Raw genomic sequence first — 26,476 nt, 5'->3', positions numbered from 1 at the left:
TATATTATGTAAGAAATGAACCACAAACAATCCCTAGTTCCTAACTAGGCCATAATAGTTTGTTTATGGTTTGCTTGGATTAGCAATTAACAGTACTTAAGTAATTTTTACATCCCTAAATTAATTATACTGTTTTTTTTCACTGTGAAAGTAGAAAAGTTACAGCTCAAAATCTAGAATTTTTACCACAAACCGCAAAGCTAGGCCTTAGGCTAAGACCAAAATCCAGAACATATCAACCTGATGGAAAAGACAAAGGTCTCGTTTTTTCATATATATTTTCTTGAGACAAGCAAGTTTTTAATTGGTTTATTAATAATGGAGAATCTATTTGAGGATTAAAAATTTCAGTCATAAAATGTATATTTTAAAGCAGTGAGAGTCCTGTAATCGGGCTAGCAGATGGACCAAAAATCTAAGCAAAATTCTTGACATTGTCAAGTATTTAATGAAAGATGTTAACACTATAACTTATTGATAGCTTTCTGGGCTTTCATTGATTCATGATGGGAGCTGAAAATTGGAATTATAAGATTTACGAGTATTGATTATTAAGTGATTGATATTATTTTATATATATTTATAATTTTTATAATTAATAAATTTTTTTAATTTGTAAATGTAAATTAACTATATTAAATCACGTTAAATTATTATTTTTTATATAATTTTTTTATTACTCAATTTTTTTTACTGATATGATTGAATTAGAATTTCTTGATCTAACAATTTTTTGTTATAAAAACTTATAAAAAATTCAAGATTTTGTCAAAGTGGATATTTACATTTTTTTCAAGAAATTTTGAATGTATGATTATACATAAATCAAAATTAAATTTCACTTAACATCTTGAAAAATGTGAGATTAAAGGGAAATTATCTTCAATGTTGGATAAGGGATGTAGCTAGCCATGTCCACATCATTGTAGCAAGGACAGAGACATTGAACTCCTGTCTTCTTTTTTTTTGTTTGTTTGTTTGTTTAGGTATTCAAAGTTTCCAACGAATTTTCTTGCATTGTTTAGTGGGAAATATGGTGAATGGTGATGATCATATCTCACTTTCAATCATGAAAACATTCTTAGAAGCCAACAAAAGGATGAGAGAGAGAGAGAGAGAGATTTATTTTCTAGCTGCCATCATTGTTTGGTTTTTTATGTTTCCTTCTGTTTCGTTCCGTAGCAGTAGAAATGATTTCCTGATATTCTATCAGCTCTCCGTACTCATACTCCCATCAGACTTTCCTTATAATACGTACCTTCATATTCATATGAACAGGAAATAATAACAACATGAAATTACATAAAGTTATTTGTGCATGTCTGCTTTGAAAATGAGAAAAGTTGAGATAATTCATAATTTCGCATCGAATCTATTTTATATTAAATACATATAAAATATAAAAAAATATTATATTATAATTTATGTTAATATTTTTTATTGTGTCATATCTAATATTAGTCAAGTAAAAAAAATTAATTTTTTTGTTATAAAAATAATATAAAGAAATCTTTGCTTAATGAGAAATAGATATATTTTATGTTCTTTAACTTCTTGATCTACTGATTAAAAAGCTCAAAGACAGATTTTAATTTCAAAACAGAACCTCCACTCATCTTTCTTGACTCATGGGCTATATCCACCCTGTATATAAAATGGGTTGTAGTTTGTTTATTCAACTTTTCTCATGAGCACATGGGCCGATGTAACTCAAAATTCTATTTCAATTCCATTTTTTTTTTTTTTCCTTTCGGGGCATATCAAGTCTCACTTCCCATGTCATTGTTGGTTTTAAGTTTTAACTGTTCAGAAACGTTGAACCGATACATACAACAAACATCTACTCTCCAATTGAACTGGGTAAATGGGCTTAAAATATGGGATCACCTGTTAAAATCCATCTTCATCACCATAAGTAGCCCATTGCAATTGAAACCTTGCTTTCCTCGCTTGATTGATTCCGCAGTCCACTCATGGATTACAACTTGCTTAAGTAAGCTCTTACCGAGCTGATGACGAAGTACATGCATTCCTCCTTTTTTCACATTTTGCAGGGAACCAAACTTCGATGGGAAGTGGAAATACCACTAACCCATTTCCTAGCCAAATGACTTGTGGAGTAAGATCTGTAATCGTAATTCGTTACCATAATGCCAGACCCTAGAGAAAAAATAATTCAACATTTGGGGTAGCTAAAAGTAGAGATTCATTAAAAATTTTCAACATCGACAATGACAAACAGATGAAATGATCGAAATGATGGGAAGCATTCTTATAACATTAACTTGAACCCAGGTCTATCAGTAAAATTTCAGGCTAATTTCAAAGTAAATAGACGAAACTCTGTTTCATAGTATCAGAATCTATCCCATTGATTGATCTATGAATGAAAACACCTCAACTAGGTCTAGGTTGAGCAGACTCCTATGCCCCAGCTATTTCAACCATTTCCTGTTCTACCGTGCTTGGCATCACTGGATAGTATTTGTAGTGAAGTTCTCCAACATCATCTCCAGATAGCTTCTTCCAGCCATTTGGTCCCACATGGTAAACTGATTAAAAAGAAAAGTCATTAAAAGTAGTATACACACGTACATAAAACAGAATCATCTAGAGAATTTATTTTTTAAGACTTGAGAAAGAGACAGGGAGTACCGCTAGCAACACCACCACTGGCTCCATCTCGGAATGTGGCATGATAAATAGCTCTTCTGGCCAACTCTGCCGCTTCTTCAACTGACATATCATACCGATAGCTAGCACCAATGCCATCCAGAATAGAAATTATTAATTATGGATACATAGAGCTAAGCATAGTATAAGACAAAAACAGAAAGGTAAAGCATAATCTAATAAAATGGGCATGGAAGAAGAGAAAATCTTTTGATTTACTTGATAGGAGCCAAGCAAGTTGAAGTAAGACACAGTTTTAGAATTAGTGACAGGAACAGTGATGTTATCTTTGACTATGCCAATCAAAAAGAATCAATTGAGACAGAGTTACATTACAGATAAAGCTTTGATTAGGCAGCAAAGTATGCTTATTATCAAACCACAGACAAGACAACCAACGTTTTCAACCACAAGAATTGGAAGTAAATAGAGCCAGAACACAAATATAAAGCATTTAACAGGTTTCCTCTACATGTTCCTCCTCCATTGGTGTGTATGTTTCTTAATGTCTATTGAATGAACTTATTCTTAAATCTAACTTTACAAGGAGGAGACCATGATAACTTTTACATCATAATATTTGCATTTATCAAAGGAACAATTTCTATGAAAGAAAAGGGAGAAAAATGCATACCCATTATCCAGCACACCATATGCATATGGTGAACCAGATCCAACAGAGAAACGCATTCCCTTTAACCTTCCCCCTTCACTGTCCACATAGTACAGTCCAGGACCCTAGAATCCAAATTATGCAGCACGTCAAAACATGCAGGCATAAGCATAGAATGCAAGGGGGAAAAAGGAAAGGAAGGCAGGAAAATAGAGTAAAATTTAGTTTCGAATACCGTTTCATCCCATCCGGCAATCATGGTTCCAATTGACAGTCCCATTCCTCGGTAAGAATAGAGAATGTTTGCCAACAGTTTTGATGCCCCTGTAACAGAAATTCTACGCTTGTTTGCCAATTCATGCAGCCGGCACTAGATCATAACAAATGATTATCCATTAGCACTTCATATATGTAAGGGAAATTGGAAAATCACAATCATGGGGCATACGAGATTTTTAAGATAAACGAAAGTGAGGAAGGTTGTGCATTGTCTTGTGATATTGGCACCAAAGATAAGGCACACATCAGAATAACACCCGAGTGCTCCATTTTCTTTTCTAATTTGATAGCTAGGCAATTAGGCAAATAGAACGCATTAAATTTAACCACCTAATCAATCAGGAAGAATGCCTGAACTCATTTTAACAAACTTCATCCTCCAAAGTTTGTTTTAATAACTAGGGAAAAGACCTAATATTAGAAATCTACATTCACTTAGGCTACGAGTGCTCAAGTGCAAACACATATAGTCACAGTCATAGTCATAGATATCAATATCATGCATAAAAGTTTGCTTAGTTAGAACTTAAAAGGGTTAATCTCTATGTGCAAGTCACATTTAAAAAGGATGTTGAAACCAATTAGCCATTACTAGGCATTACTCTTTTATCAACTTCATTTGTTCTCATACATGTGTTTTAGGAAAAGCAGGACATCTGTAGTTTGATTTTAGAGCCAACGAAAATAATCATCTTAAGCCTTTGAAATGCAGGCTTACTCTCGCTATCCATGTTTTAGAAAAACTGCAATACACAAGTATCAATGAAAAAAGCAAGAATAGAATGTCAATATAGCCCATTCTGCATAAAGCCACCAATAGGCTACTTTTTCTCTATAATTCCTTACACAACAAGCAAATGCAAAAATACAAAAGTATATAGCAAACAATATGCACCTAACACAAAAAAAGAACCTAGACGGAGCCCACTGACAAGAGGGAAATTCTTTATTTCATTACCCTGATGCCTAAATTTCTGTGCCAAAACTGGCAGTCAGCAGCTCCACCAGCCATTGTGCCAAGCATGTAAGGATTGATTTCAATAATTTTCTTCACTGACTGTGATGCTGCCAACAATTAGGGGGGAAAATGGTAATCACAATTCAATATTAACATTGGAAAACAACGAAAAGAAATAGAAGATTGCAAAATATCTAGAAATTTTTAATTTCAAGGTTTAATCACAATGACCATAAATAAATTTTCCCTACAATGAAATTTCTGAACCAAAAAGATCCACCACGCAATTCAATTCAATAATTCTTGCAAATTAGTCATAACCAAAGTTAAAAAAAAAAAGATATACAGATATAGCCTCCCATGCTAGCTCTAGAATCAGCAGCAACCATGACACCTTCCTTAAAAATGAAGGCAAGCGTGGTGGTACCCTTAGCAGGTTTCACCATCTTAATAGCTTCTTTCTGAAAACCATCAAACTGCAATACAACAACCAAACATAAAAAAAGCCGTAAAGCTCCGTCTTTCTCTCAGAAAAAAAAAATAATACTACCAATTACAAGAGGATTTAACTCACATCAGTGGTATTTGGGACCTCGAACGCCGGAGCAGCCGAAAACCCATCAACAAGCTCATTAGGAGCACCCCAGACAGGCGCAGCCAATTCTAGACCGCTTGTGTCAAGCTTCATCTTTAGTTCTTAATAAAAAAACAATTCTACAGAACAGAGAGATTGAATTAGGAAATTCTATGAGTTTTATGATAATTAAACCCTAGGGTAGAAAAACATGCCCTGTCAAAACATTAATACCCAAAAAAAAAAATTTGCGATACAAGAAGATTACCTTCACTATCAGATTGCCGATGATCGGAAAACGAAAAAACAGAAGAAAGATCGAGTGAGATGCAGACGGAAAAATGTGCAGGACGAGAATTGGAGTTTTCTTTTGCGAATGGAAAGTGTGATTGGGTCGTCCCAGATGGGCCGAGATCCAATCCAAGAACCCTAAACTGAGATTGAAGTTTCTCCTTCCAAAGCCAGAGGGATCATCACCTTTCACCTATGAGCCACCAAGAGCAAATTGGGTTAAATGGACTGGGCTTTCAATTGGGTTAATCAATCTAATGATATGAATTAATATAAGCGTTTTTTTTTATCCCAAATTGTTTGAAATTCTTCAATTTTTACGGAATTTAAGAAAAAAAAATTAATGTGACGATTTGCTCTAATTCTTATACGCTTATATCAATCTATAGAATTTGATCTGTTAATCAGGTTAATAGATTAAAAAATTTTAAAAATATATTAAATGAATTAATTGATTTAATCAAGCTTACTTTTGAACTAAACCAAATTTCTCCGATTAATTTGGTTAATTCCGTTTTAACGAAATTGCCACCGCATTGTCTCATTAGTTGGTTTAAGATCATTCACTTGAGATGATTATGTCACCGGATCAAGGTTAAATATAGTAAATAAAAGTATTGGATTGAATGGTTATCGCAATAGCACACAAAAATTCGTCTATAATACTCTTGTTATCAGTGGAATTTTGTAGAAATTTCATAAAAATTAATGCATCAAAAGTACTAAAATGATGTCAAATTTTATCGATAGAATTCAGTTCCATTGATAAATTTTGACGTAATTGCCAAATGGGATTCCATTGAAATCTTCAAATTTTTTATTTCTCTTTTTCCGTTGAAATTTCATCAGTAAAAATGGGTTTTTAGTGACAAGACGTTAAACAGTTGTTTTCTTGTAATGTTTTATGAAATTAATTGCCATAAAGTAACCAAAAGTTAAATAGTTTTTGTTCCTTGTAACATTTGAATTTGAGATATTTTTAGTTATTACGTGGATTTTTATTTTGAAAAAGACTTTTGGTTATGGTTTTGGGGACAAAAGTTGGGGGTTTCTCTTATGATTTCCATTTCTTCAATCAATAGACCCAACTAAAAATCATCCCTCTTGAATCCTTGGAATGAGTGTGAGGTTTGAACGTTGAAAAAGAACCAATTAAACCAAACGAGAGTTATTCTTTTTTGGTCCAACTACGAACTTGCCCTTACAAACAGGACAGACAGGGCGGCCGAATTGAAGAAACAAAGCCTTTTAATCAGCCTCAGCCCTCCAAATCAAAGCAATGGAGGTTTTAAATGCTAAAGTAGTTTTCATGCAAAGAACGTGGACGATGCAACCAACATTTCCAGAACCACATGCAGCAGGTGATCACTGACCTACATAATCCCACTTTATCATTGCCTTGCATTGTTTGTACACAACCCATCCACTACCCTACCCTATAATCCATCGACACAGCTTGTTTCCAGCTTTATATTTGTTACCAGAAAAGCTTTTAAACAGAGATATGTGGTTAAAAAAAAAAAAAAAAAACCAACCGAACTATGTTTTACTTCGGGGAGTAAATCAGGGTTGCCCCAGACAATGTAATCATGAGAAAAACCAAACGGTAACTTGTTCCAAAATAAAGTAACTTAATACCCCTTGGTTGATGCAGATTGGTGAACCAGATTAGTTGAGGTCCCGCCTAATGATTTTGATTTTGAAGGCAGCTACAGAAAATTTAATAATGCTTGGCTGTGAATTCTTTCGAGGATACTCTTTTGCATGGTGTGGATTGTTTTAAATTCTTGGGGGAGAAATGAATAGTTATGATAATTTTTTTGTGTAAAAGAAAATCTACTGTCATTTTAAAATAACATCTTGATTAATTTTTGAATCAATTATTATATTATTAAAATTAATATTTAAAAATTATAGGTTCGAGAGAATTGAGATACATGATGTACTCTTTATCAAAATATATAATGTAAAATATTTAAGAATATATTAAAAATTTAAAAAAAATTACCGTCATGTCATTTTAATAATATTTTAAAATCTCTAAATTAAAATATCAAATTCTATTAACTATGATATAAATGTGTCTCGAGGACATTTTATTTTTTTCATTAATTAATGTGTTCAACTAAAGTTTTTTTTTTTTTTAATTTAGAGTTTCATTGTAATGGAGTTTGGTTTAGTACTCAAATCTAATAATGTGTACTGCTTCTTTGTTCGGGCCGATTAAAAATAACCATTAAACAAGTTTAGTTCATAAACAAAGAGTTTCGTTTATCAGAATTAAAATATTTTTAATATAATTTAAAAGATATATGATTTCATTTGTTTGTTGTTGGTCCAATAATTGTATGTATAAATTTTTCAAATAAAAAGTGGGAAAATGGGTTTAAAAGTGTGGACTCTTAAGTTTATTTTCTAAGAAATTAAATTATTAATATGATCTTATTAATACATATTTTTATTCTATAATTTTATTTTTTATTAATTCATTGATTGAGTTGATATCATTTAACTTATAACCTTTACATTGTTTTTGCTAGTTATTAATGATTCATTTATGCTTCAAATTCACCTAGAAGAATTAACAAATCAAAGCACCAAACAACATTATGAAAAACACAATAATTAGCTGGAATGGGTTGTTTCCTATTAATAATTCCAATCTAACTATAGAATGAAAAAAAAAAAAAAAAAGACATTTTGGATTAATCCTTTTAAGGACAGGGCCATCCCTTTCAATGTCACTTCAAAAGTTTCAAACCCTTGAATTTAAACAATTTGTTATCTAGCTCTTGGACCCAAGCGAATGTTTCATTTTCTTGCTCAAGAAAAAATAATCAAAATTTATTTCTTTTTTAAAGTCATAGTAGAACTCTTCAATGTCACAGTATCTATCTAATTAAATTTAAAGGTTCATTCAAATTTTAAGAAAGTTTAGATAAAAAAATTAAGGTACATTAAATAAATTTAAATATAATTTTTAGATTTACTTAAATTTCATATCAAATTTAGACAACAAAAATTCGCACCAACTCGAATAAAATATATATAATTAAAATATTATAATTATATAGTATATATATGTAAATTTTTATTTAAATATTATATTAAAAAATTTTTATTTTTTATTATACAAATTAAAATTAATGAGTGGATTAATTTATAATTTATTTTTTCACCTTTAATCAATTTGAAAAAATTTTAAAAATCAAAATATCATATTGAATTGAATCTTAACAAGTATATAAACTATTACTATAAAGTATGAATCAAACCCAATTTGACTTTGTTTATAAACACTTCTAAATCATAGGAATTAGTATTTACTACTTGGGTTATTATTTTATACCTCAGTTTTTATTTTTGAATATCACAAATAAAATTAGAGAGTTAACATATATTTTATTAGGTACATTTATAAAAATTAATTATTGAATAAATCTAGTTAATTTATATAATCACTTTAAAAAAATTATATATAATAAAATTATTTTTACAATCAATTTTTTTTTATTCATACATTACGATTTCCTAAAAATATATTGATCTTTTCAGTAAAAAAAATTTAAGATGAGAGGAGATTTTTTAAGTTTAAGATTAAAAGACTTTCATTAAATTTACAAATCATCTATAAAAAAGAACTATAAGCAATAGGATTCAAATTTAAATTTTATAAATAAAATATTGAAATCTTATCAACCAATTCAAATTTGTTGACATGTGAATAATAATAATAATAATAATTAATGGGCTTAATTTATATTTAAAAATTGAAAATATGAGAGATCACATCTCGCCTTATATCACGGGGCAAGAAATTATGGAGCCGCCCATTAAGATGCCTATTTTTCCCCGTAAGAAAATAATAAATAAAATCTGACTTTTGACCCAAAACACCTTTGATTTCCTTGTGCTTCCTTCGGCTCATACCATTGGTATCGGTCAAGACATACGTAGGCCGACAATTTAATCCATTTTCAATGGTTTTTGATTCGATATGACTTTACGGGATATTTTTTATTTGAAATTCAGATTTTTGGTTAAATCGAATTGAGTTCGAGTTTTAAGTAAATATGATTCGATCCGATATTATATAAAAAATTATTTTTTAATTAATTATTTAATTTTTTATTTATATATATTTATATAATAATTTTTTAAAATATTTATATTTAAAAAATAATATTTTATTAATTTCGAATCGAGCTGAATATGATTTATATAATATCTGATCGATGTTGGGTATAAAAAATAAAAAAAAAATTTAAATAAAATTGAGTTCAAATTTGATAACACATGTAGTCGGATTGAGTTCGAGACAAACAAAACATGTCCCGAACTCGACCCGATGACAGCTCTAGATATATGTGCCTTGGATTTCAAAATATATCCATTATAACAATTATATATTTAGTACAATTGATTAATTATAAATTAAAATTATATAAAATTTTATCAAAACTTTATATAAAATTTATATTTAGAAGTAATGATTTTAGTGGATTTTTATATAAATCTTTATTCTAATTAAATAATTATAATATTATAATAAAAAAATTATAAATAAAATGCTCCCATTTTGACCCTAGTTTTTTCTGAACTGTTAGATCAAATCCTTTGATTCTAGTGGAGTCAGATTTTTTTATGTATGTGTATAAAATTTGTATAATTATTATATGATATTTTTTCATTGAAAATTAGTGTTTCACAAACTTAATTTTAGGTGGTTTTTCTTTTATATAATTATAGAATTTAACTGCTGCCACTTTCCTTTATTGCTATATATAGTATGGAGCTACTTATTACTTTTATCTAAACCTTTTTATATTATGTGTTTAATCATATTTTTATTTTTATATTTCTTATAAAGTAAGATTATATATACATTTATTTGAGACTATTAAAAATTAAACGTTGATCAATAAAATTATGGGTCCAAATCTCTTTTCTTTGTTTATGAGAATAATATTTATTATTACTATTTACTATTTGATCTTATCAATTGGTTGACAATTTTTTTTAGCAGTAAGGGATCTTAGGTTTTATCCAGTACATTTTTTTCTCAAATCGTTCCAATCAAATTTATTTTCGTTAAATTTACGTAATTTTTTTAATTGAATATATAATAAGATAGGGGGTTTGAGAGTAAATTTAAAACTTAAAAAAAAAAATTGGATAATGTTTTGTTTTGCCGTTTGACATAATTAGAATATGATCATGATTAGAGTTGTAATCGAGTCGAATCAAGTCGATACAGTGAGAAGTTTGAGCTCGAGTTCGGCTCTCAACTCGATACTCGACTTGAACTCGATCGAGTTTCATTTTTTTACCTCGAGCTCGATTCGTGATCGAAAGCGAATTACTCGTACTCGTTCGATTAAACTCGATTAATATGTTAAAATAAGCTCGATTCTTATATTCGACAAGAGTTCGATTATTTGTGCTCGAGTTCGAACTCGAATTCGATATATTTTATTAATTAAAATAATAAAAAATTTTAAATATAAAAGCTTAATTAGACTCGCAAGCTACTTGAGTCGGGTATCAGAATACTCAAAGTCAGTTTGATCGATAAGTCGAGCTACTCAAGCTCGAGCTCGACTCGATAATAATCGAATCGAATTCGAGTTTTATTCGAATCGAACCTGAATAGCTTACGAGTACTAATATATCATTTACACCCCTAATCATGACAAATGAAATTTTCAAAGTTTCTTGACACACATTTGTTTGTGTCCCATTTTAAAGAAAAAATAAAAATAAAGTAGCCAGCATTAACGTTGTTGGGAGATAGATGTGCTCCATTTGCTTTGCAAATTGCAACAATATTTCTCATTTTCTTAGTTAAAATGTTTTTAAAAAATATAAAAGTTTTAATTTCGAACCAAAACTTTTTTTCTATTTCATGGATTATGCGCATTTTATATATTAAAATAAAAAAATTGCAACAATATATAGAGAGAGGTTTTTTAATCTTATTTATAAAATTTAAATATTTTACGATAATTAATGAAATAATTTTATTTATATATCAACCTCATTGATCGGAATAAAAAATTTTCATAGCTTTTCACGTCCAAAAGCATACTTCCCTCCAATTATATTAAATTGCATTGTAACTTTTGATCTACATTTAATTTCTCCGACCTATATTACCATTAAAATATTTGTGGCAAAAAAATTACCATTAAAAAACCTAAAGAACACAAACAAACATAGCATTTTCAATTTCCATTGAATAAATCACCCCTATGGCTAGTGAATAAGTTACATCTTCACCTTTGAACTACAAATAACTTATAAATTTTTTTTTTTGTTAATGTCATCAATAATCTTTAAATTATAGTAAAATATTTAATATGATATATAAATTTTAAAAATTTTTAATATGATACTTAAATTATAAATATATTAATTAATATAATACTCATATCTAACGTGACTGATTTCAAATAATAAAAATAATTATTCAAATGTCACATTAATTAATAGATTCATAATTTAAATATTACATTATATATTTATAAAATTCATATACTATATTGATTATTTCATTATAATTTAAAAATAATTTATGATATTAATATTATTTTTTTAATAATACATTCAAAATATTCTCGTGTATATATATATATATATTATATAGACTTAATTAACCTTTCAAACGTCTGAGTTTATTAATTTATAATTGAGTTCGACCATTGGCTTGAGGATCAGCTCGAGTTTATCGAAAAATTGCTCGATAATAATAATGCATTTTATGTTTTTCACACACACATATATATTTATTTATTTATTTTAAAAATAATATATACCTTGCATGGATAAAACATGAAAAGGAAAGCACCCAAAGAGTTCGATCTCAACTGTTATTTTTTAACGAGATGATTGGCTTCAAGCATAAGATGGAAAGCCCAAACTATCACAATAATATTTGTTCCACGTGGTAATTGCGTTTAATTATTAGCTTTTCAACTTCTTGGATCAAAGTTATAACAACTTTACTCCAAAATGAACATTGCGTAAACAATATATTTAGTGCGTCGAATTCAAAACACGTATTAAATATGCTAAAATCAACCAAAAATTCATAAGCGACCATCAATAAATATTTTTATTATAAAACTTTTAATGAAAAAAAAAAAGTCTACTATAGTTGTCATTTAAATTTAATGAAATGATGTGATTGAGACAAATATATCTGACTTCGCTTTTTAATGAACTAAGATTGGACAAGACGAAGATGGTGCATGGTTCGAATTTTCAACCAAAGAAATAAAGAAACTCCGTTGACAGGACTATTTCTGCACGAGGACAAGGCAGATGATAGACAATCCGATAATGGGTCGTGAACAGCACGCTCCTCGAAGTTAAAGCGAGGGCATGGGAAACTTGGCAACAGGTGGCGTGAATTGCTCGTCTGATTGGACGTCGTTCTGTTTTTATGAGAATAATAATGGGATGACGGTTTTTTCTCCGTTGATTGGGCAGCGATGCAAAACTGGAAAAACCAACAGCGAATTCACTGACTGTCGGATCTGTGGGTAAATAATTTTGGGGGCCGGCAGTTAAAATTGGTGGTTAAAACATACCCACTTGGATAGTTGGGCGGGCTCATGTTATTATAATCAGAACATAATAAGAGATTCCCGCCTCCGTGCTCCTGCATTGAAACATACTGCCGCCAATGAAATCAAAGTTAGTTTCCTTTTTCCCCGAAATGCGCTCGCAATGCCTTTTTTTGTGTTGGTTTGTTTCTATTGTATCTTTGGGGCACATGGTTGCATAGGTTTATCAGAGGCTTAACGCCAAAAAGCACATGCTCTGCTTAGGGGTTTAAAGGAAAATAAAAATAAAAATGAAAGGTCAAAAATGTCATTCAATTATAACTTAATATATATTTAATTTTTTAATATTTTATTACAATTATTCAAACTTTTAATTTTTTATTTCTATTCAATTAAATTTTTAAATAAACAAAATTTAATTCCACCAATTTTCAAATTACAATCAATTAAATTTTTATAGAAACCTTGAAAAGAGAGAAATAAATAAAATAGATAAAAAAAATTTATTTATTTAATTTTCTTACATATTAAACTTCTTTTTATTTTATGTACGTCACATAAAATTTTCTCTTAATTAATAAAAAATTAATGATGTTAATTTTTTAATTTAAATAAAATTTTAATTAAATATAAATAAATATTGACGAAATTGATTGATTGTAATAAAAAAATTTTGAATAATTTTTTTATTATAATTTAGAGATTTTTTTATACTCTTTAATCAAAAATTTATTTTTTGAACTACAATTAAGTTCAAACTCAAATCATTCAATTCTAAAATCAATTCCAGCACTGTTAAATTAACCTCACATTGATAAAAGAAAAGATAATTATTAACTCTTCTTTCATCCTAGCTATATTTTAGCTTAAGATGTGAAGTATTTAATTAAATATTATTATTCCATATTTAAATACATTTTAAATGACTATATCAGCCTTTTAATTTTGCTAGTAGAGTTTATGAGATAATTCTTTTAATTAATTTAGCCAATAAAATCTTTATAACTAAATATTATAAACTAATTAAAAGAAACTAAACTAGTTATTCCCAATAAAGAAATTGATGACACCATGAGTTTTTAAGAAAGGAAGGAGAAAAAGAAACTTATATAGTCTTCATCATTGTCAGTAAAGGATCTTGACATTTAATTTTGATGGGTTAAATAATATTTTACAATAATAAATTTTTAAAATATATCAAATCTATTAATAATAGAAAAATAATTTAAATGTAAAATATTATAACAAAAGTTATAATTATAAATATGCTAATATATAAATATATATATATCAAAATAAATATATTAAGTAGTTGGTTTTACAATTTATACTTATGAATCATTAGCAATATTATTTATAAAAATAAAATTATTATTTTTACATCGTTAACACATTATCTTATCATATTTAATATTTTAATTATTAAAGTAAAAAAATGTAAAAGCCTTTTTTAAATAAAAAATTATTCAGAATAATAAAGTAAAGATTTTGATAGAATAAATTTAAACCTTTTAATTTTTTATATGGTATTTTTACATTATGAAAAATGAAAAGAAACTTAAGGTAATTATATTAATTATTTTAGCATGTAACCATTTTCAAAGAAAATAAGCATGCAAAATATAATAAGAAAAAAATATTGATTGAAAAAAAATGATTATAATTATATATTTGTCAATTCAATTTTAGTTATTATAATTCTTTTATACATGTTAAACTTAAATCTACTTGTTTTGTGAAAATATAATAATGACAAATTTATTCATTTTAAATTGAAAATAATTTATAATAAATAAATCCAAATTAAAAAGTTGTAGCATTTAGATATTAATAATTTTGTTGTTATATATCCAATATAAATATATGGAATAAAGAATGATTCATAATAACATAATAAATTTAAAATTGAAGGGCCAAACTAATGTTTTTATAAAAAAATCAAAATTATTAAAAAATTATATGTATAAAAAAATTCAAAATTTTTGGAGGTCCATGGCCTCCTAAGCTCCAAAGATGATCTATCATTCACCATCACTTTATTTTTAAATCCAAATTTTAATTTAGTTAGTTTATACAATCATCTTTAAGAATATAATATCTAATAGATTTAAAAATTAAATCCCGACATCTACCACCTAATTTTCTATTTTTTGATTGCTACTTTTTTTTTTTGTCAAAACTTTCATATTGCTATAAAAAACAATCACTTTATATCATTTTAGTTTATCAAACTAAAATAAGTTGTTTTTAAAAATTGTCAAATTTGTTCATTTATGAAGTTAAGTTAAAGATATTAATTTTATCCAAATCCAATGGAAATAAGATATTTTACCCAAATAAAGATTATGATGTGTATTAGATTTTAGGGATAGAGACACTGATAGGTATAGTTTTAAATTTTTAATTAGGTCTGAGCATGGAGATAAGTAATATAGCATTCGTTTCGTACTTTAAATATATTTATATATTTAATAAATTTAATTTTTATTTAATAATAAAATTTTTATTTTAGATTTAGTAAAATTAATATATTTATATTTTAAAAATACATATTTATAAAAAAAATTATTTAAATGTGGAAGATAAAAATAAAAAACAAAAAAAAATTATATATATTTTAAAAAGCTTTAAGTATGAGTATTACATCTACCAATTAAATACCCATGTGATATAGATGTGGATAAATTTAAAATATCAATTGAATATAAGTATGAAGATAGTATAATATAAAAAATTAAAATAAGGATGAGGAATGCTTTTCTCAATGCATACCCTACTCGTTGACACCCTTATGAACCTATAACAATTAAGCTTTATTGAATAATAATAAAAAAAAATAAAACATCATTTAAGTTTTTTTTTTTTATGAATACTTAAGCATATTAAAGGAAAAAATAAAAATTATATTGCATAATATATAACCTTTATTAATTTCCTCAAGTCAATTAAGAAATTAAATAAATTTTATTAAATAGACTATAAACTAATTATTTTTATTTTATTTTTTTGCCAAGAATAAAAGAATTTTGTATTCATGAAAAAATGATAAAAGATGTTTGAAATATAATATACTTCAAAATGATTTGAATGAAACTCATCAAATTTTTTATTTTTTAAAATTTGCAACATTTATATGTTATCATTGTTTCTGTTTGATTCTTTAATTTTAAAATCATTTACTAGAATTCACATTTTTAGATTAATAATTATTTATTGATTCTCTCTTATTTTTGGAGTTAGAATCATAACAGTTAATGTCAAAATCTAAATATAATTTCAAAATTTAATTTAATTGATTTAATATAATTATTTAAAAAATAATAATTAATAAATTTAAATTTTAATTCATAGTTTTTCTATTTTTAAATTATAATTTTTATGACAAAATATTATAATGTGAATTTAAGTGAGATGACGACAAAACAATATAGAAGTCAAAGAAGAAAAAGGTTAGTTGTTGTGGATAAAATTTAAATGGAAGTTTTAAGTGAAATTTATGAAATTATTTTAAAAAAATGAGTTAATAAAAAATACAAATTGAGAGATTAATAAAATTTAATGTAAAAATTAATAACATGTAAAAAATATTAAAAATATTATTTTTAATTCAAATAATTTATATTTATTAAATGATAAATATTTTATTGATATAAAAATTAGAAATATTTATTTAAAAAAAATAAAAATTTTAAAAAATTTTAAATTTAATTTATGTAATAAAATATTTTAATTTATTTAATTATTTATAATAAAAAACTTTACAAACTAAAAAAAAACCAGTTCTGAAACTTTCCCTTGTTATTTTTATGATCACAAAGGGACAATCGAGTCATTTGATAGAATTTATGGTCGGATTCGCTACCGACAAACAAGGAGGTCGGCAACTGTCGGCCGTCGAGCAAGGGGAGACATAAACAAGAAATTCAAAGACCCCCCAAATTTCAAAAAACCATTTTTTAATGTCTTCTAATTAAACAAATTTTTTTTTTTTTGAGAAACTAATTAAACAATTGTTAAATACTAATACTTTGTCTCTCCAAAAACTCATTCCACTCTCGCAGTTGTTATTTTATTTCCCAATTTTCCTTCCCATTTACCCCACTTTCAGAAACCAAACACCAAATCTTCCTCTCTCTGGATTCCTTCTTACTATCTACTCTGAGAAATTCGCTACTTCGGACAACAAAATTTCGAATCCAAAAACCTAACTGAACAATGGGATGGGATCATCGGAATCCTAATTCCCTCTTTGGCCCTTCATTTTTTCTCTAAATGATCTTTTATATGAAGCCTCCCTGGCTACCTCCGTTTTTCCGGGTATGTTTTTTTTTGGAACGCTGACTTAGATTCAATTGCATTTTAATTTTTCTTCAAAAAGATTTTTTTTTTTCTGTACGTGAGTTTGAAAATAGGAAGGATTTTGTTTTTGTAATTCCGTGTTTGGTGCGTTTCTGTTTTTTCTGTTTTTTTGCAATCTCCGCCGGAAAATCCGCGTTCCGTTATAGGTTGTTTTACTTTGCTTAGTCTTTTATTTGTTACTATGTTTTTTGGGTTTCTGGTTTTTGCCTGTTTTGGAATATCAATTGAAGCTGCTGTTGATTCTCGTGTCTTGTCTCGGTTAAGATCTCTGGGCTTTTACAAAATCATTTTCCAAACAATCTTAGATTCTGTCTTTAACTGTTTCTTTACTTCTTTGAGATTCTCGAATATTTCCGTTGTTTAATGAATTGTAAGTTAAATTGTTTCTTCTTTCTTAAAACCAATCATAAGTTTTCGTTTCTTATTGGAAATCTTCTTTCCAGGTTTCATCTTCCAGTGTTTGATGAAATGTCTAAATCAAAATCAAATTTCTGCAATACTATTTTTCTTGCATGTATAATTTTGTTTGCTAATGTCCAGATCGTTTGCTTATTCAAGAATGCTCATATTGCCTAGTGTATTTCTTTTATGTGGAGGTCTTTTCATTGTCCATTTCACGTATGTGATCTTTTATTTTTCATAGTACGAAAGTGTGAATTTTTTCTGAATAATAGTTCTATTGTTTATATATATATATCGCTAAGGAACCATTGAAGAGAGACTAGGAAGTCATTTGCTTTATTGAGGTGCGTCTTTTAGGAAAACTGAAATGCACAAAGCTTGATTTTGTTCAACGCAACCAAAGACGGGGTTGAGAAAATTTTTTATTGGTGTTCATGATGCATGGTTGGTCATGAATTTTTTTGCCAAAGAGAAATAAAATGAATTTTCCAGATTTTTATGTTAGCTAAGAGGATGGAACTTTAAAGTTGTCCATGTCATTTGAACATTTTGTTGTGTTGTTTTTGAAATAAAATTTAACAGTTAGAGTTTAACCTATCTGACTCTGTTCTATTTTCCTCTTGCATTTCAGTTGATATAGATTTGCATTTTAGTGGTTTCCTGCAGTGAACGCTAAAATAATGGATATTTCTGAGGTTGAAGAGAACCTATTTGCAGCTAGTGATGCCAAGGTACGAATTTGATAGCATTTGGATATGTTAACTTTGAAGAATTGGAACTGCCATTTTCTTCACGTGCTGTTTTTTTAATTCTAGTTAACTTCACAAAAATGGGGATATGCCCACTGGTTACTTCTTTTATTTTGTGAATGTACTTTTTACATAATCCTTTTGTTGGCATCAATCCATCTCTTAAGTTTATATTTTTTAACTTGTTTTCTTAAAATCAAAAGCCTTTTGTTTTGGGCCGCAGTAACGGTTGAATCTTGTTTCATTTGTTATTTTAGGAGAAAGAAGGCAAACTGTGCTTAATGTTAACAGTTTTCTTACTTCTATTCTGAATTTCTTCTTATGCAGTTACATGGAGATATGTGCAAGACACTTTCAGCAATTTATTGCAAAGCCTTGTCCATATTCCCTTCCTTGGAAGCAGCACGGCCTAGGAGCAAATCTGGCATTCAGGCTTTATGCTCATTGCATATAGCCCTAGAGAAGGCCAAAAATGTTCTTCAACACTGTTCAACTTGTAGTAAACTTTACTTGGTAAATGTTTCTTTTGTGCACACAAAAACACACACAGAGGATATATACATGCATAATTGTGTATGTACTCGTGTATTCTTACAGTATTGGTTTTTACTTTTGTTTGATACATTCACAAAATGATTTTTCAATGTTATAGTTGTTTTCCACCATGTTTTTTCTCTCATAGATAATGGTTACTAATGGTATTGTTCTTCTCATGTAGGCTATTACTGGAGATTCTGTTCTTGTAAAATTTGAGAAGGCAAAATATGCTCTTATTGATAGTCTTAAGCGAGTAGAAGATATAGTTCCAGAGTCCATTGGATGTCAGGTAATGATTCCCCCTTCCTGGTTTGAGACTGCAAAGATTATTTAATTTTTTGAGTATTTAAAAAAATAAGCAAGCAGTTTCATTACTTGTTGTTTGCCCGCTGGTGTTTTATCCCAATTATCTCAGTGCATTTTATAACTCCTAATTCTTATTCAAATTAAGAAGATCTTTTTTTTTAAGGAAATATGCTGTGTCATGGTTGTATTGCAGTTACCTGCAATATGATCCTTCCTATGTGACACCCTGTAGTAGCTGTTGCTCTTGTCTGTATACTCACAGTATTCCTGATTACTTGATTGGCTTCAGATTTTAGAGATTGTCAGTGAACTTGAGGGGACTCTTTTCTCACTTGATCCATCTGAGAAGCAAGTTGGTGATGAAATAATTGCATTACTCCAGCATGGGAGAAAATTTGATGACTGTAATGACAACCATGAGCTTGAGTCTTTTCACCAGGCTGCTACTAGACTTGGTATCACTTCTTCTAGAGCAGCCCTAACTGAAAGAAGGTCTCTCAAGAAGCTGATAGAAAGAGCTCGTGCAGAGGAAGACAAGAGGAAGGAATCTATTGTGGCTTATCTTTTACATCTCATGAGAAAATACTCGAAGTTATTTCGAAGTGAGGTTTCAGATGATAATGATTCGCAGGGTTCAACACCTTGTTCCCCCACTGTCCTGGGTTCTCTTGAGGATGGAGGGGCTGGTGGTAATGGCCAGGCATTTGAGCGGCATCTATCAAAGCTCAGTTCTTTCAGTTTCAAGCCAAATATTAGGAGATCTGCCCAGATATCCCTTCCACCTGAAGAATTACGATGTCCAATATCATTGCAGCTTATGCATGACCCAGTCATAATTGCTTCTGGACAGACATATGAAAGGATCTGCATTGAGAAATGGTTTTATGATGGGCACAACACCTGCCCAAAGACTCAACAGAAGCTCCCACATCTCTCTTTGACTCCTAATTACTGTGTTAAGGGTCTCATTGCTAGCTGGTGTGAACAGAATGGAGTTCCTATTCCCAATGGTCCCCCAGAGTCTCTTGATCTTAACTACTGGAGACTGGCCTTGTCTGAGTCTGAGACTGCAAATTCAAGATCAATGGATAGTGTTGGTTCATGCAACTTAAAGGGGGCTAAGGTTGTTCCTTTAGAGGAGAGTGGTACCATTGAGGAAGTGGAAGGAAATGAAGCTGAAAATGAATCTCCATGTCCACAGGAGGAGGTTTCTGAGCTTAATGTGATAGAAAGATATCAGGATGTCCTATCTGTCCTGAATGAAGAAGAGAACTTGAGAAAAAGGTGCAAAGTTGTGGAACAAATAAGGCTTTTGCTGAAAGATGATGAGGAGGCCAGGATTTTTATGGGGGCTAATGGCCTTGTTGAGGGATTATTGCGATTTCTAGAGTCAGCTGTGCATGAAGGGGACACAATGGCTCAGGATAGTGGTGCAATGGCTCTCTTTAACCTTGCTGTCAACAATAACAGGTTTGTTACTTGTGCTTTATGCCTTTGCTTAGTTAGATCCAAACATGGATATTTGCACGCAATACAGGTTTTCTTTTCCTCCTAGGCTTAGCCTTTGGCAAAATGCTTTTACTCTTTGATTCATTGATGTAGGGTAAAGGATCCTAATGAATACGAGGGGGAAAGAACATTGTCATGTATTTCATTTTAAACACTGTTATTCCTTATGATTGATTGAAATTATATATATAATTATTAAGCTGAATCTTATTTAGTTTTCTTTCTCCTTTTTTTTTAAATAAAAAAAATCAGGAACAAGGAATTGATGTTAGCAGCTGGAGTGATTCAATTGCTGGAGAATATGCTTTGCAACTCCAATGCCCATGAATCAGCAACTGCTCTCTATCTTAATATGTCTTGCCTTGAGCAAGCCAAGTCTATCATAGGCTCAAGTAAGGCTGTCCCATTCTTTGTTCAGCTACTTGAAGGTGAAACTGATCCACAATGCAAGCTTGATGCCATTCACACTCTTTATAACCTCTCTACCTTGCACTCCAATATTCCGAGCCTTCTTTCTGCTGGCATAGTCAATGGCCTCCAGTCGCTTCTGGTCTCAGGTGACCATGCCTGGACAGAGAAATCCATTGCAGTTTTGCTAAATTTAGCTTCAAGTCAAGCAGGAAAAGATGAGATGGTATCAGCCTCTGGTCTCATAAGTGGTCTGGCATCAGTTCTGGATGCTGGGGAACCGATTGAGCAAGAGCAAGCTGTTTCATGCGTTCTACTTCTTTGTAATGGAAATGAGAAATGTAGTCAAATAGTCCTACAAGAAGGTGTGATTCCTGCATTGGTGTCAATTTCAGTAAATGGGACAACAAGAGGGAAGGAGAAAGCGCAAAAACTTCTGATGCTCTTTCGGGAGCAGCGGCAACGAGATCATCCGCCTGCAGACATAAACCAGCAAGTAGAAAGCACTCAAGATCCCATACCTGCTCCAGCCTCAGCTCCCGAATCCAAGCCATTCTGTAAATCGGTATCAAGAAGAAAAATGGGGAAAGCCTGGAGCTTTCTGTGGAAAAGCAAGAGCTACTCTGTTTGCCAGCATTAAAGTGTGACAAGCTATTGTAAATTTGCCTTGTATCTTCTTTTCTATTTCTCATGTCCTGTTCAAATGGACATAATTTATCTTTTTCTTTTTTTCCTTGTTGGTTATCATAGAGAAGCAGAAATGTACAGGTCCTCTGTAATTTATGGTTTTTTGCGTCTTCTCCATTTCTGGATAGGAATACATGTATTATGATGTGATAATGTAGGGTTAAATTCGTCTTCCAAAAACGTGGCAATTTCTTCAAGGAATATATTGGAAAATATTAGGCAAGAACCTCAACTTGCCCGTCTAGCTCAGTCGGTAGAGCGCAAGGCTCTTAACCTTGTGGTCGTGGGTTCGAGCCCCACGGTGGGCGTGCATTTGGATTTTTAAACCTTTACCGGTCTGTGATGTCAGAATTTTGCTCAAATGGCGTCTCTAGTTTCAGTTTGATTCCATCAAAGCAATGAGTGGAGTGGTGTTTGTTGTTTTTTCATATAGGAAGAATAAAAAGTAGCAAGTCATATGTTAATTCAATACGAAGTATCTTTTGCACCGGTTATATTAGTTGTAGAGAATGCATATAAGCATGCATTAAGAATCAAAGCACTAGACATTATCAAAGAGTTTTCAGTTATATTTAGGATATGTTTGTTTTGTGAAAAATAATTTTTATATTTTCATATCTTTATTTAACGAAAAATTAATTGAATCAACAAAAAATGACTTCATGATTAATGATAAATGAAATCATTTTTTTAAAAATTATCTTACAGATTTGAAAAGAAAAATATATTTTATGAAAAAAAATTATTTATGAGTTGAACTATTTATCAATATTTTTTAGCATAATTTTATTTATAAATAATATTATATAAATAAATAATATACTATTAATATAATATATTAATAAATAATATTAAATATTATTAATTTAATTAATGAATATTATAATAATATTATTAATAAATAATATAAAAATAATAAATAATTTTATTTTAAATAATTTTATATTTAACATAATATTTTAATATTAAATATTATTATTAATATATAATTATTTTTTAATATTAATAATTTTAATATATTTTAATAATAAATAATTTTTAATATTTTAATAGTTATATTAATAATATTTGAATAAAAATTTTTCAAAAAACAACCAAACAACAAAAAACATTTTTTTATTAACTCATTCAAATAACAAAAAATCTTTTTCAATTTAAAAAATGTAAACAATTTTTAAAAATTATTTTTGAAAAGTTATTTTTTGCGAAACAAAAAAAGCCTTAGCTTCTAACCATTTATAAAAGGCAGAAAATGCGGAACAGGAATGTAAAAGTTCAACCAGAATACAAAAATTGAATAATTTAGTGAACGTTATATCAACATCATAAGCTCATGTTCAAGAAAGCAGCGAAATCTGTACTGCAACTTATGAACTAGGTTAGACAACTTAGGGAAATTAGAGCGCCAAGAATGATCACTTCTCGTAGAGGTTTTTCATTGTTTGAACTATGCGCGTAGCATCACCACCAACAACTTCATCCTCTTTTTTGCCTTCTTTAAAGAAATGGAAAGTCGGCTGCAGCCAAAGATGAAAATTTAGTGAAGCAGGAAAGAATTGTGTTTGTGTTCATTAAAGAATAGAAAAAACTCTTAAAAACTTAATATACCATACTAAAAAGTATCTTATCTGAATATTAAAATTGCAATGGCAGGTAGAGAACAAGTGTCATGGGTCAAGACTCAACCTTCAAGTTTGCACGACTCTAGGATCCGAATATGGATTCATCCAACGTCTCAGATCAACTTAATTGTTACGGTTCACACCCTTGTGAGGTGTTGTCCGCTTCAACCCACTTGACTTCACAATTTTATCCCACAAAAGACACCTCACAAAGAGAAGGTGGTGTGAATCCTTATATCCCATGATCAACTCTAGTGCATAGTTGATGTGAGATTCATGGCTCTTCCTTAAGACCATAACATCCTCTCCATTCCAACGAGAACCCACCATCCTCAATGGCATATCTCTAGTACCCCTAGAGCTGGCTTTGATACCCTTGTCACAGGTCAAGACTCAACCTCCAGGCCTGCGTGACTTTAGGACCCGAGCATAGACTCATCCAGCATCCTAAATTAGCCTAACTATTACGATTCACACATTTATGAAGTATTATCTGCTTCAATCCTTAGAGCTGGTCTGATATCAATTATCACAGATCGAGACTTAACCTCAAAGCCGCGCAACTTTAGAACCCGAGCATAGACTCATCCAATGTCCCAGATCAACCTAATTGTTACGGTTTACACCCTTGTGAGGTATTATCCACTTCGATCCCCTTGACCTCACGATTTTATCCTAAAAAAGGCACCTTACAAAGAATGTGGTGTAACCCTTATATCCCATGATCAACTCGAGTATACAGACTGTGACACAAGTACTTGCAATAATTTCTCAATTGATATACTCAAAATGCTTCATAAAGTTAAGAAAATGAAACTTATATATGACCGCTGATATAACCAATAATTATAATGCATACAGACATCTTATACAATTACTAACTACTATACTAATCATAACTATAAAAAGAACTTAAACTTACTGCAAAACCAAAACTAAGATTTTAAACTGAAACTAGAAATAGAAATCATACTTATTCAACAACTGCTTAACTAGTTTCTCACCATTTGAAGAACACGAAAATAGTCGCAAAAACTGAATTATTTAACAATCAAAATTCAAATAAATGTCAAATAAAAAGAATGAAATTATTTACCACAGCTGTAACATTTAGAGTTTTCAATTTGCTTGCAAGGGCTTCCTGCATCATGTCAACAATATTAGCTCCAGCTAAGAACACTTATTGTCAGAATAGTACTTCTCAAATGCACAAAAATAAAGAACAAAAATTTTAGCTTCTAATTATAATCAGCAATAAAAGTAAACCAAAAGTGAAGAGCACAAAATAATGCATTGTTCATGACATTCAAAAGCTTTCTCAGGTATCACTATGCAATTTACATATAAAAATGACATCAAAAAATTCAGTCAGTAAAATTTATAACTTTTCTCAAGAAAACTTAACATGAAAATCTCTAAGATATGCCCTTGTATTATCAAACATTTCAATCTCAAACATGAAACAGAATCATACTATTTCCTTTCCAAAAAATACTCCCGTATAAATCATCGTGATCAAATAAGTGAAAAGCTGAAATTTATAGATTCACGTTACAACAAGGAAGTCAATTCAAAGTGAAACTACTTTGAATGACACACAATGAACCCTACAACAGAAACATTTTCAATTTAAAGCCAATGGAAGAATACCCAAATCTAGAACTGATAATACATTATTATTCTAAGTTCCATATAAAAGGCAATCAGTGATGATATATTCAATCAACATAAAAAAAAGAAAGAATCATTTTTGACCTCATCGATATCCAACTTATACGTTGTTACATGAGGGTTTCTCCGAGCCAACTCGTCCACGACCGGAGCGATGAATCGGCCTGCAAAGAGATGGAACACAACAAATGTTAATGAAACAAAGTCAATGCCTTTGTCCTTTGATATTAGAAAATAAAAAATAAAAAATAAAAACTAAGAGTTAGAAAAACTTACAAGGGGCGCACCATGTAGCAGTGAAGTAGAAAACAGCCGGCATGGATTCGCCTTCAGCTTTGCTAAGTGCAGTATCGAACTCTTCTTCTGACTTAACGGGGACAACATTCGGTGGAACTGAAATTAAAGAACCAAATTATATACTAAAAAAACATTTTTTACTCTTTTTTTTTTCGATGTTCGAAGCAAAAATCTAACAATGGCAAAAAATAAAATAAAAATTTAGCTAGCGGCGATTCGGATTCGGATGGGGGTGGTGAGTAGAAATCAGCGGGTGAGTCCGAGAAGGGTCTGAAGAGAGTAAGGTTTTGAGAGGTGAAAGAGGTGAAAACTGGAATGGGTTTTATGGGGATTGAAGGATTTGTTTTTGGGGTTGAAAGTAGGTAATTCTGGTTCAAAGGAAACCGAGAAAAAGAAGAAGAAATCGATCGGATATTGCAGGCACGACGAAGAAGAAACGGATTGATAATCGATTTCCCTCTCATTTTTTTTTCTTTCTCAGTATCTCTTTCGTTTCTAACCGGAAGCGGAAGTCGTAGTTCCCGAGTGAGTCCGGTTTGTAGTTTCTAATTTCCAGGTTGGCGCGGGAAGCGACTACGGGGCTTTGTTTTGGGCTTTTTCCGGGCCTTTCTTATAAACTTTAATTGAGAGTTGGAAAGGCCTGGTTTAGGCATTTTCAAAGCCCAAACATAATTTGGTCAAGTATAGGGTAATACCGTTGTGGTCTGGATTAAATTCCATTTTTCGGATACTAAATTAAATTATATTTTTAAAATTTTGATTTAAATTTCAATAGAATTTTCATATGATTTTAATTAGATTTGATTTATTAATTTTTAAATTTTAATTTTTTATGTATTATTTTAATATAATTTTTAATATATTTAAATAAATTTGGATTTCTTTTTCCATATGGTTCCTGACACAACATCGGATGAAGTAACAGGCAGATTGAAATCAGCTTGGGAGCAAAATTCATTGACTGCTCTCAAAC

General features: G+C 29.7%; 3 protein-coding genes and 1 non-coding gene across 7 annotated transcripts; 2 read left to right on the top strand and 2 right to left on the bottom strand.

The window, feature by feature from the left end:
* Positions 1–2,189: 2,189 nt before the first annotated feature.
* On the bottom strand, positions 2,190–5,539 carry LOC111288211 (proteasome subunit beta type-5). The gene is made up of 8 exons (XM_022878997.2): positions 5,366–5,539; positions 5,098–5,237; positions 4,870–4,999; positions 4,524–4,630; positions 3,522–3,656; positions 3,308–3,411; positions 2,656–2,756; positions 2,190–2,552 (listed from the first exon to the last, which is right to left on the bottom strand). Exons 2-8 carry the CDS (start codon positions 5,209–5,211, stop codon positions 2,425–2,427), a joined length of 819 nt encoding a protein of 272 aa, XP_022734732.2. The 5' UTR covers positions 5,212–5,237; positions 5,366–5,539; the 3' UTR covers positions 2,190–2,424.
* An 11,463-nt stretch (positions 5,540–17,002) lies between these two features.
* Positions 17,003–22,012, top strand: LOC111287877 (U-box domain-containing protein 6-like). Of its 3 annotated transcripts, none has more exons than XM_089759983.1 (6): positions 17,003–17,273; positions 18,384–18,448; positions 18,794–18,979; positions 19,185–19,292; positions 19,599–20,779; positions 21,071–22,012. In XM_089759983.1, the coding sequence occupies exons 2-6, from the start codon at positions 18,398–18,400 to the stop codon at positions 21,864–21,866; spliced, it is 2,322 nt and encodes a 773-aa protein (XP_089616109.1). In that variant the 5' UTR covers positions 17,003–17,273; positions 18,384–18,397; the 3' UTR covers positions 21,867–22,012. The 3 variants fall into 3 exon arrangements, with proteins under 3 accessions (XP_089616109.1, XP_022734285.2, XP_022734286.2); XM_022878550.2 differs by having other exon boundaries at positions 18,371–18,448; XM_022878551.2 differs by having other exon boundaries at positions 18,349–18,448.
* A 136-nt stretch (positions 22,013–22,148) lies between these two features.
* On the top strand, positions 22,149–22,221 carry TRNAK-CUU (transfer RNA lysine (anticodon CUU)). Its single transcript has one exon. It is a non-coding gene; the product is annotated as a tRNA-Lys (tRNA).
* A 966-nt stretch (positions 22,222–23,187) lies between these two features.
* On the bottom strand, positions 23,188–26,042 carry LOC111287581 (thioredoxin O2, mitochondrial-like). Of its 2 annotated transcripts, XM_089759981.1 has the most exons (5): positions 25,711–26,041; positions 25,483–25,601; positions 25,291–25,370; positions 24,632–24,676; positions 23,188–23,430 (listed from the first exon to the last, which is right to left on the bottom strand). In XM_089759981.1, the coding sequence occupies exons 1-5, from the start codon at positions 25,965–25,967 to the stop codon at positions 23,329–23,331; spliced, it is 603 nt and encodes a 200-aa protein (XP_089616107.1). In that variant the 5' UTR covers positions 25,968–26,041; the 3' UTR covers positions 23,188–23,328. The 2 variants fall into 2 exon arrangements, with proteins under 2 accessions (XP_089616107.1, XP_089616108.1); XM_089759982.1 differs by lacking the exon at positions 24,632–24,676 and having other exon boundaries at positions 25,711–26,042.
* Between the last annotated feature and the right edge of the window lie 434 nt (positions 26,043–26,476).

Source organism: Durio zibethinus, chromosome 4, assembly GCF_047325235.1.
Source record: "Durio zibethinus cultivar Kanyao isolate XHJ-2024 chromosome 4, ASM4732523v1, whole genome shotgun sequence".
Classification (NCBI taxonomy): Eukaryota; Viridiplantae; Streptophyta; class Magnoliopsida; order Malvales; family Malvaceae; genus Durio; species Durio zibethinus.
This window is presented reverse-complemented; position numbering and strand designations above follow the sequence as displayed.

Excerpts from the sequence above, each read along its gene's own strand:
- LOC111288211 (XM_022878997.2), bottom strand. The coding sequence starts at position 5,211 with ATGAAGCTTGACACAAGCGGTCTAGAATTGGCTGCGCCTGTCTGGGGT. Across the intron at positions 4,631-4,869 it reads TAGCATGGGAGGCTATATCT|CATCACAGTCAGTGAAGAAA; the intron begins GTATATCTTTTT and ends AATTGTTGGCAG. Across the intron at positions 3,412-3,521 it reads TTGCCGGATGGGATGAAACG|GGTCCTGGACTGTACTATGT; the intron begins GTATTCGAAACT and ends TTTGGATTCTAG.
- LOC111287581 (XM_089759981.1), bottom strand. The coding sequence starts at position 25,967 with ATGAGAGGGAAATCGATTATCAATCCGTTTCTTCTTCGTCGTGCCTGC. Across the intron at positions 25,602-25,710 it reads TCCGAATCCGAATCGCCGCT|AGTTCCACCGAATGTTGTCC; the intron begins AGCTAAATTTTT and ends TTCTTTAATTTC. Across the intron at positions 25,371-25,482 it reads TGCTACATGGTGCGCCCCTT|GCCGATTCATCGCTCCGGTC; the intron begins GTAAGTTTTTCT and ends ATCTCTTTGCAG.
- LOC111287877 (XM_022878550.2), top strand. The coding sequence starts at position 17,229 with ATGATCTTTTATATGAAGCCTCCCTGGCTACCTCCGTTTTTCCGG. Across the intron at positions 17,274-18,370 it reads GGCTACCTCCGTTTTTCCGG|TGGTTTCCTGCAGTGAACGC; the intron begins GTATGTTTTTTT and ends TTTGCATTTTAG. Across the intron at positions 19,293-19,598 it reads CAGAGTCCATTGGATGTCAG|ATTTTAGAGATTGTCAGTGA; the intron begins GTAATGATTCCC and ends GATTGGCTTCAG.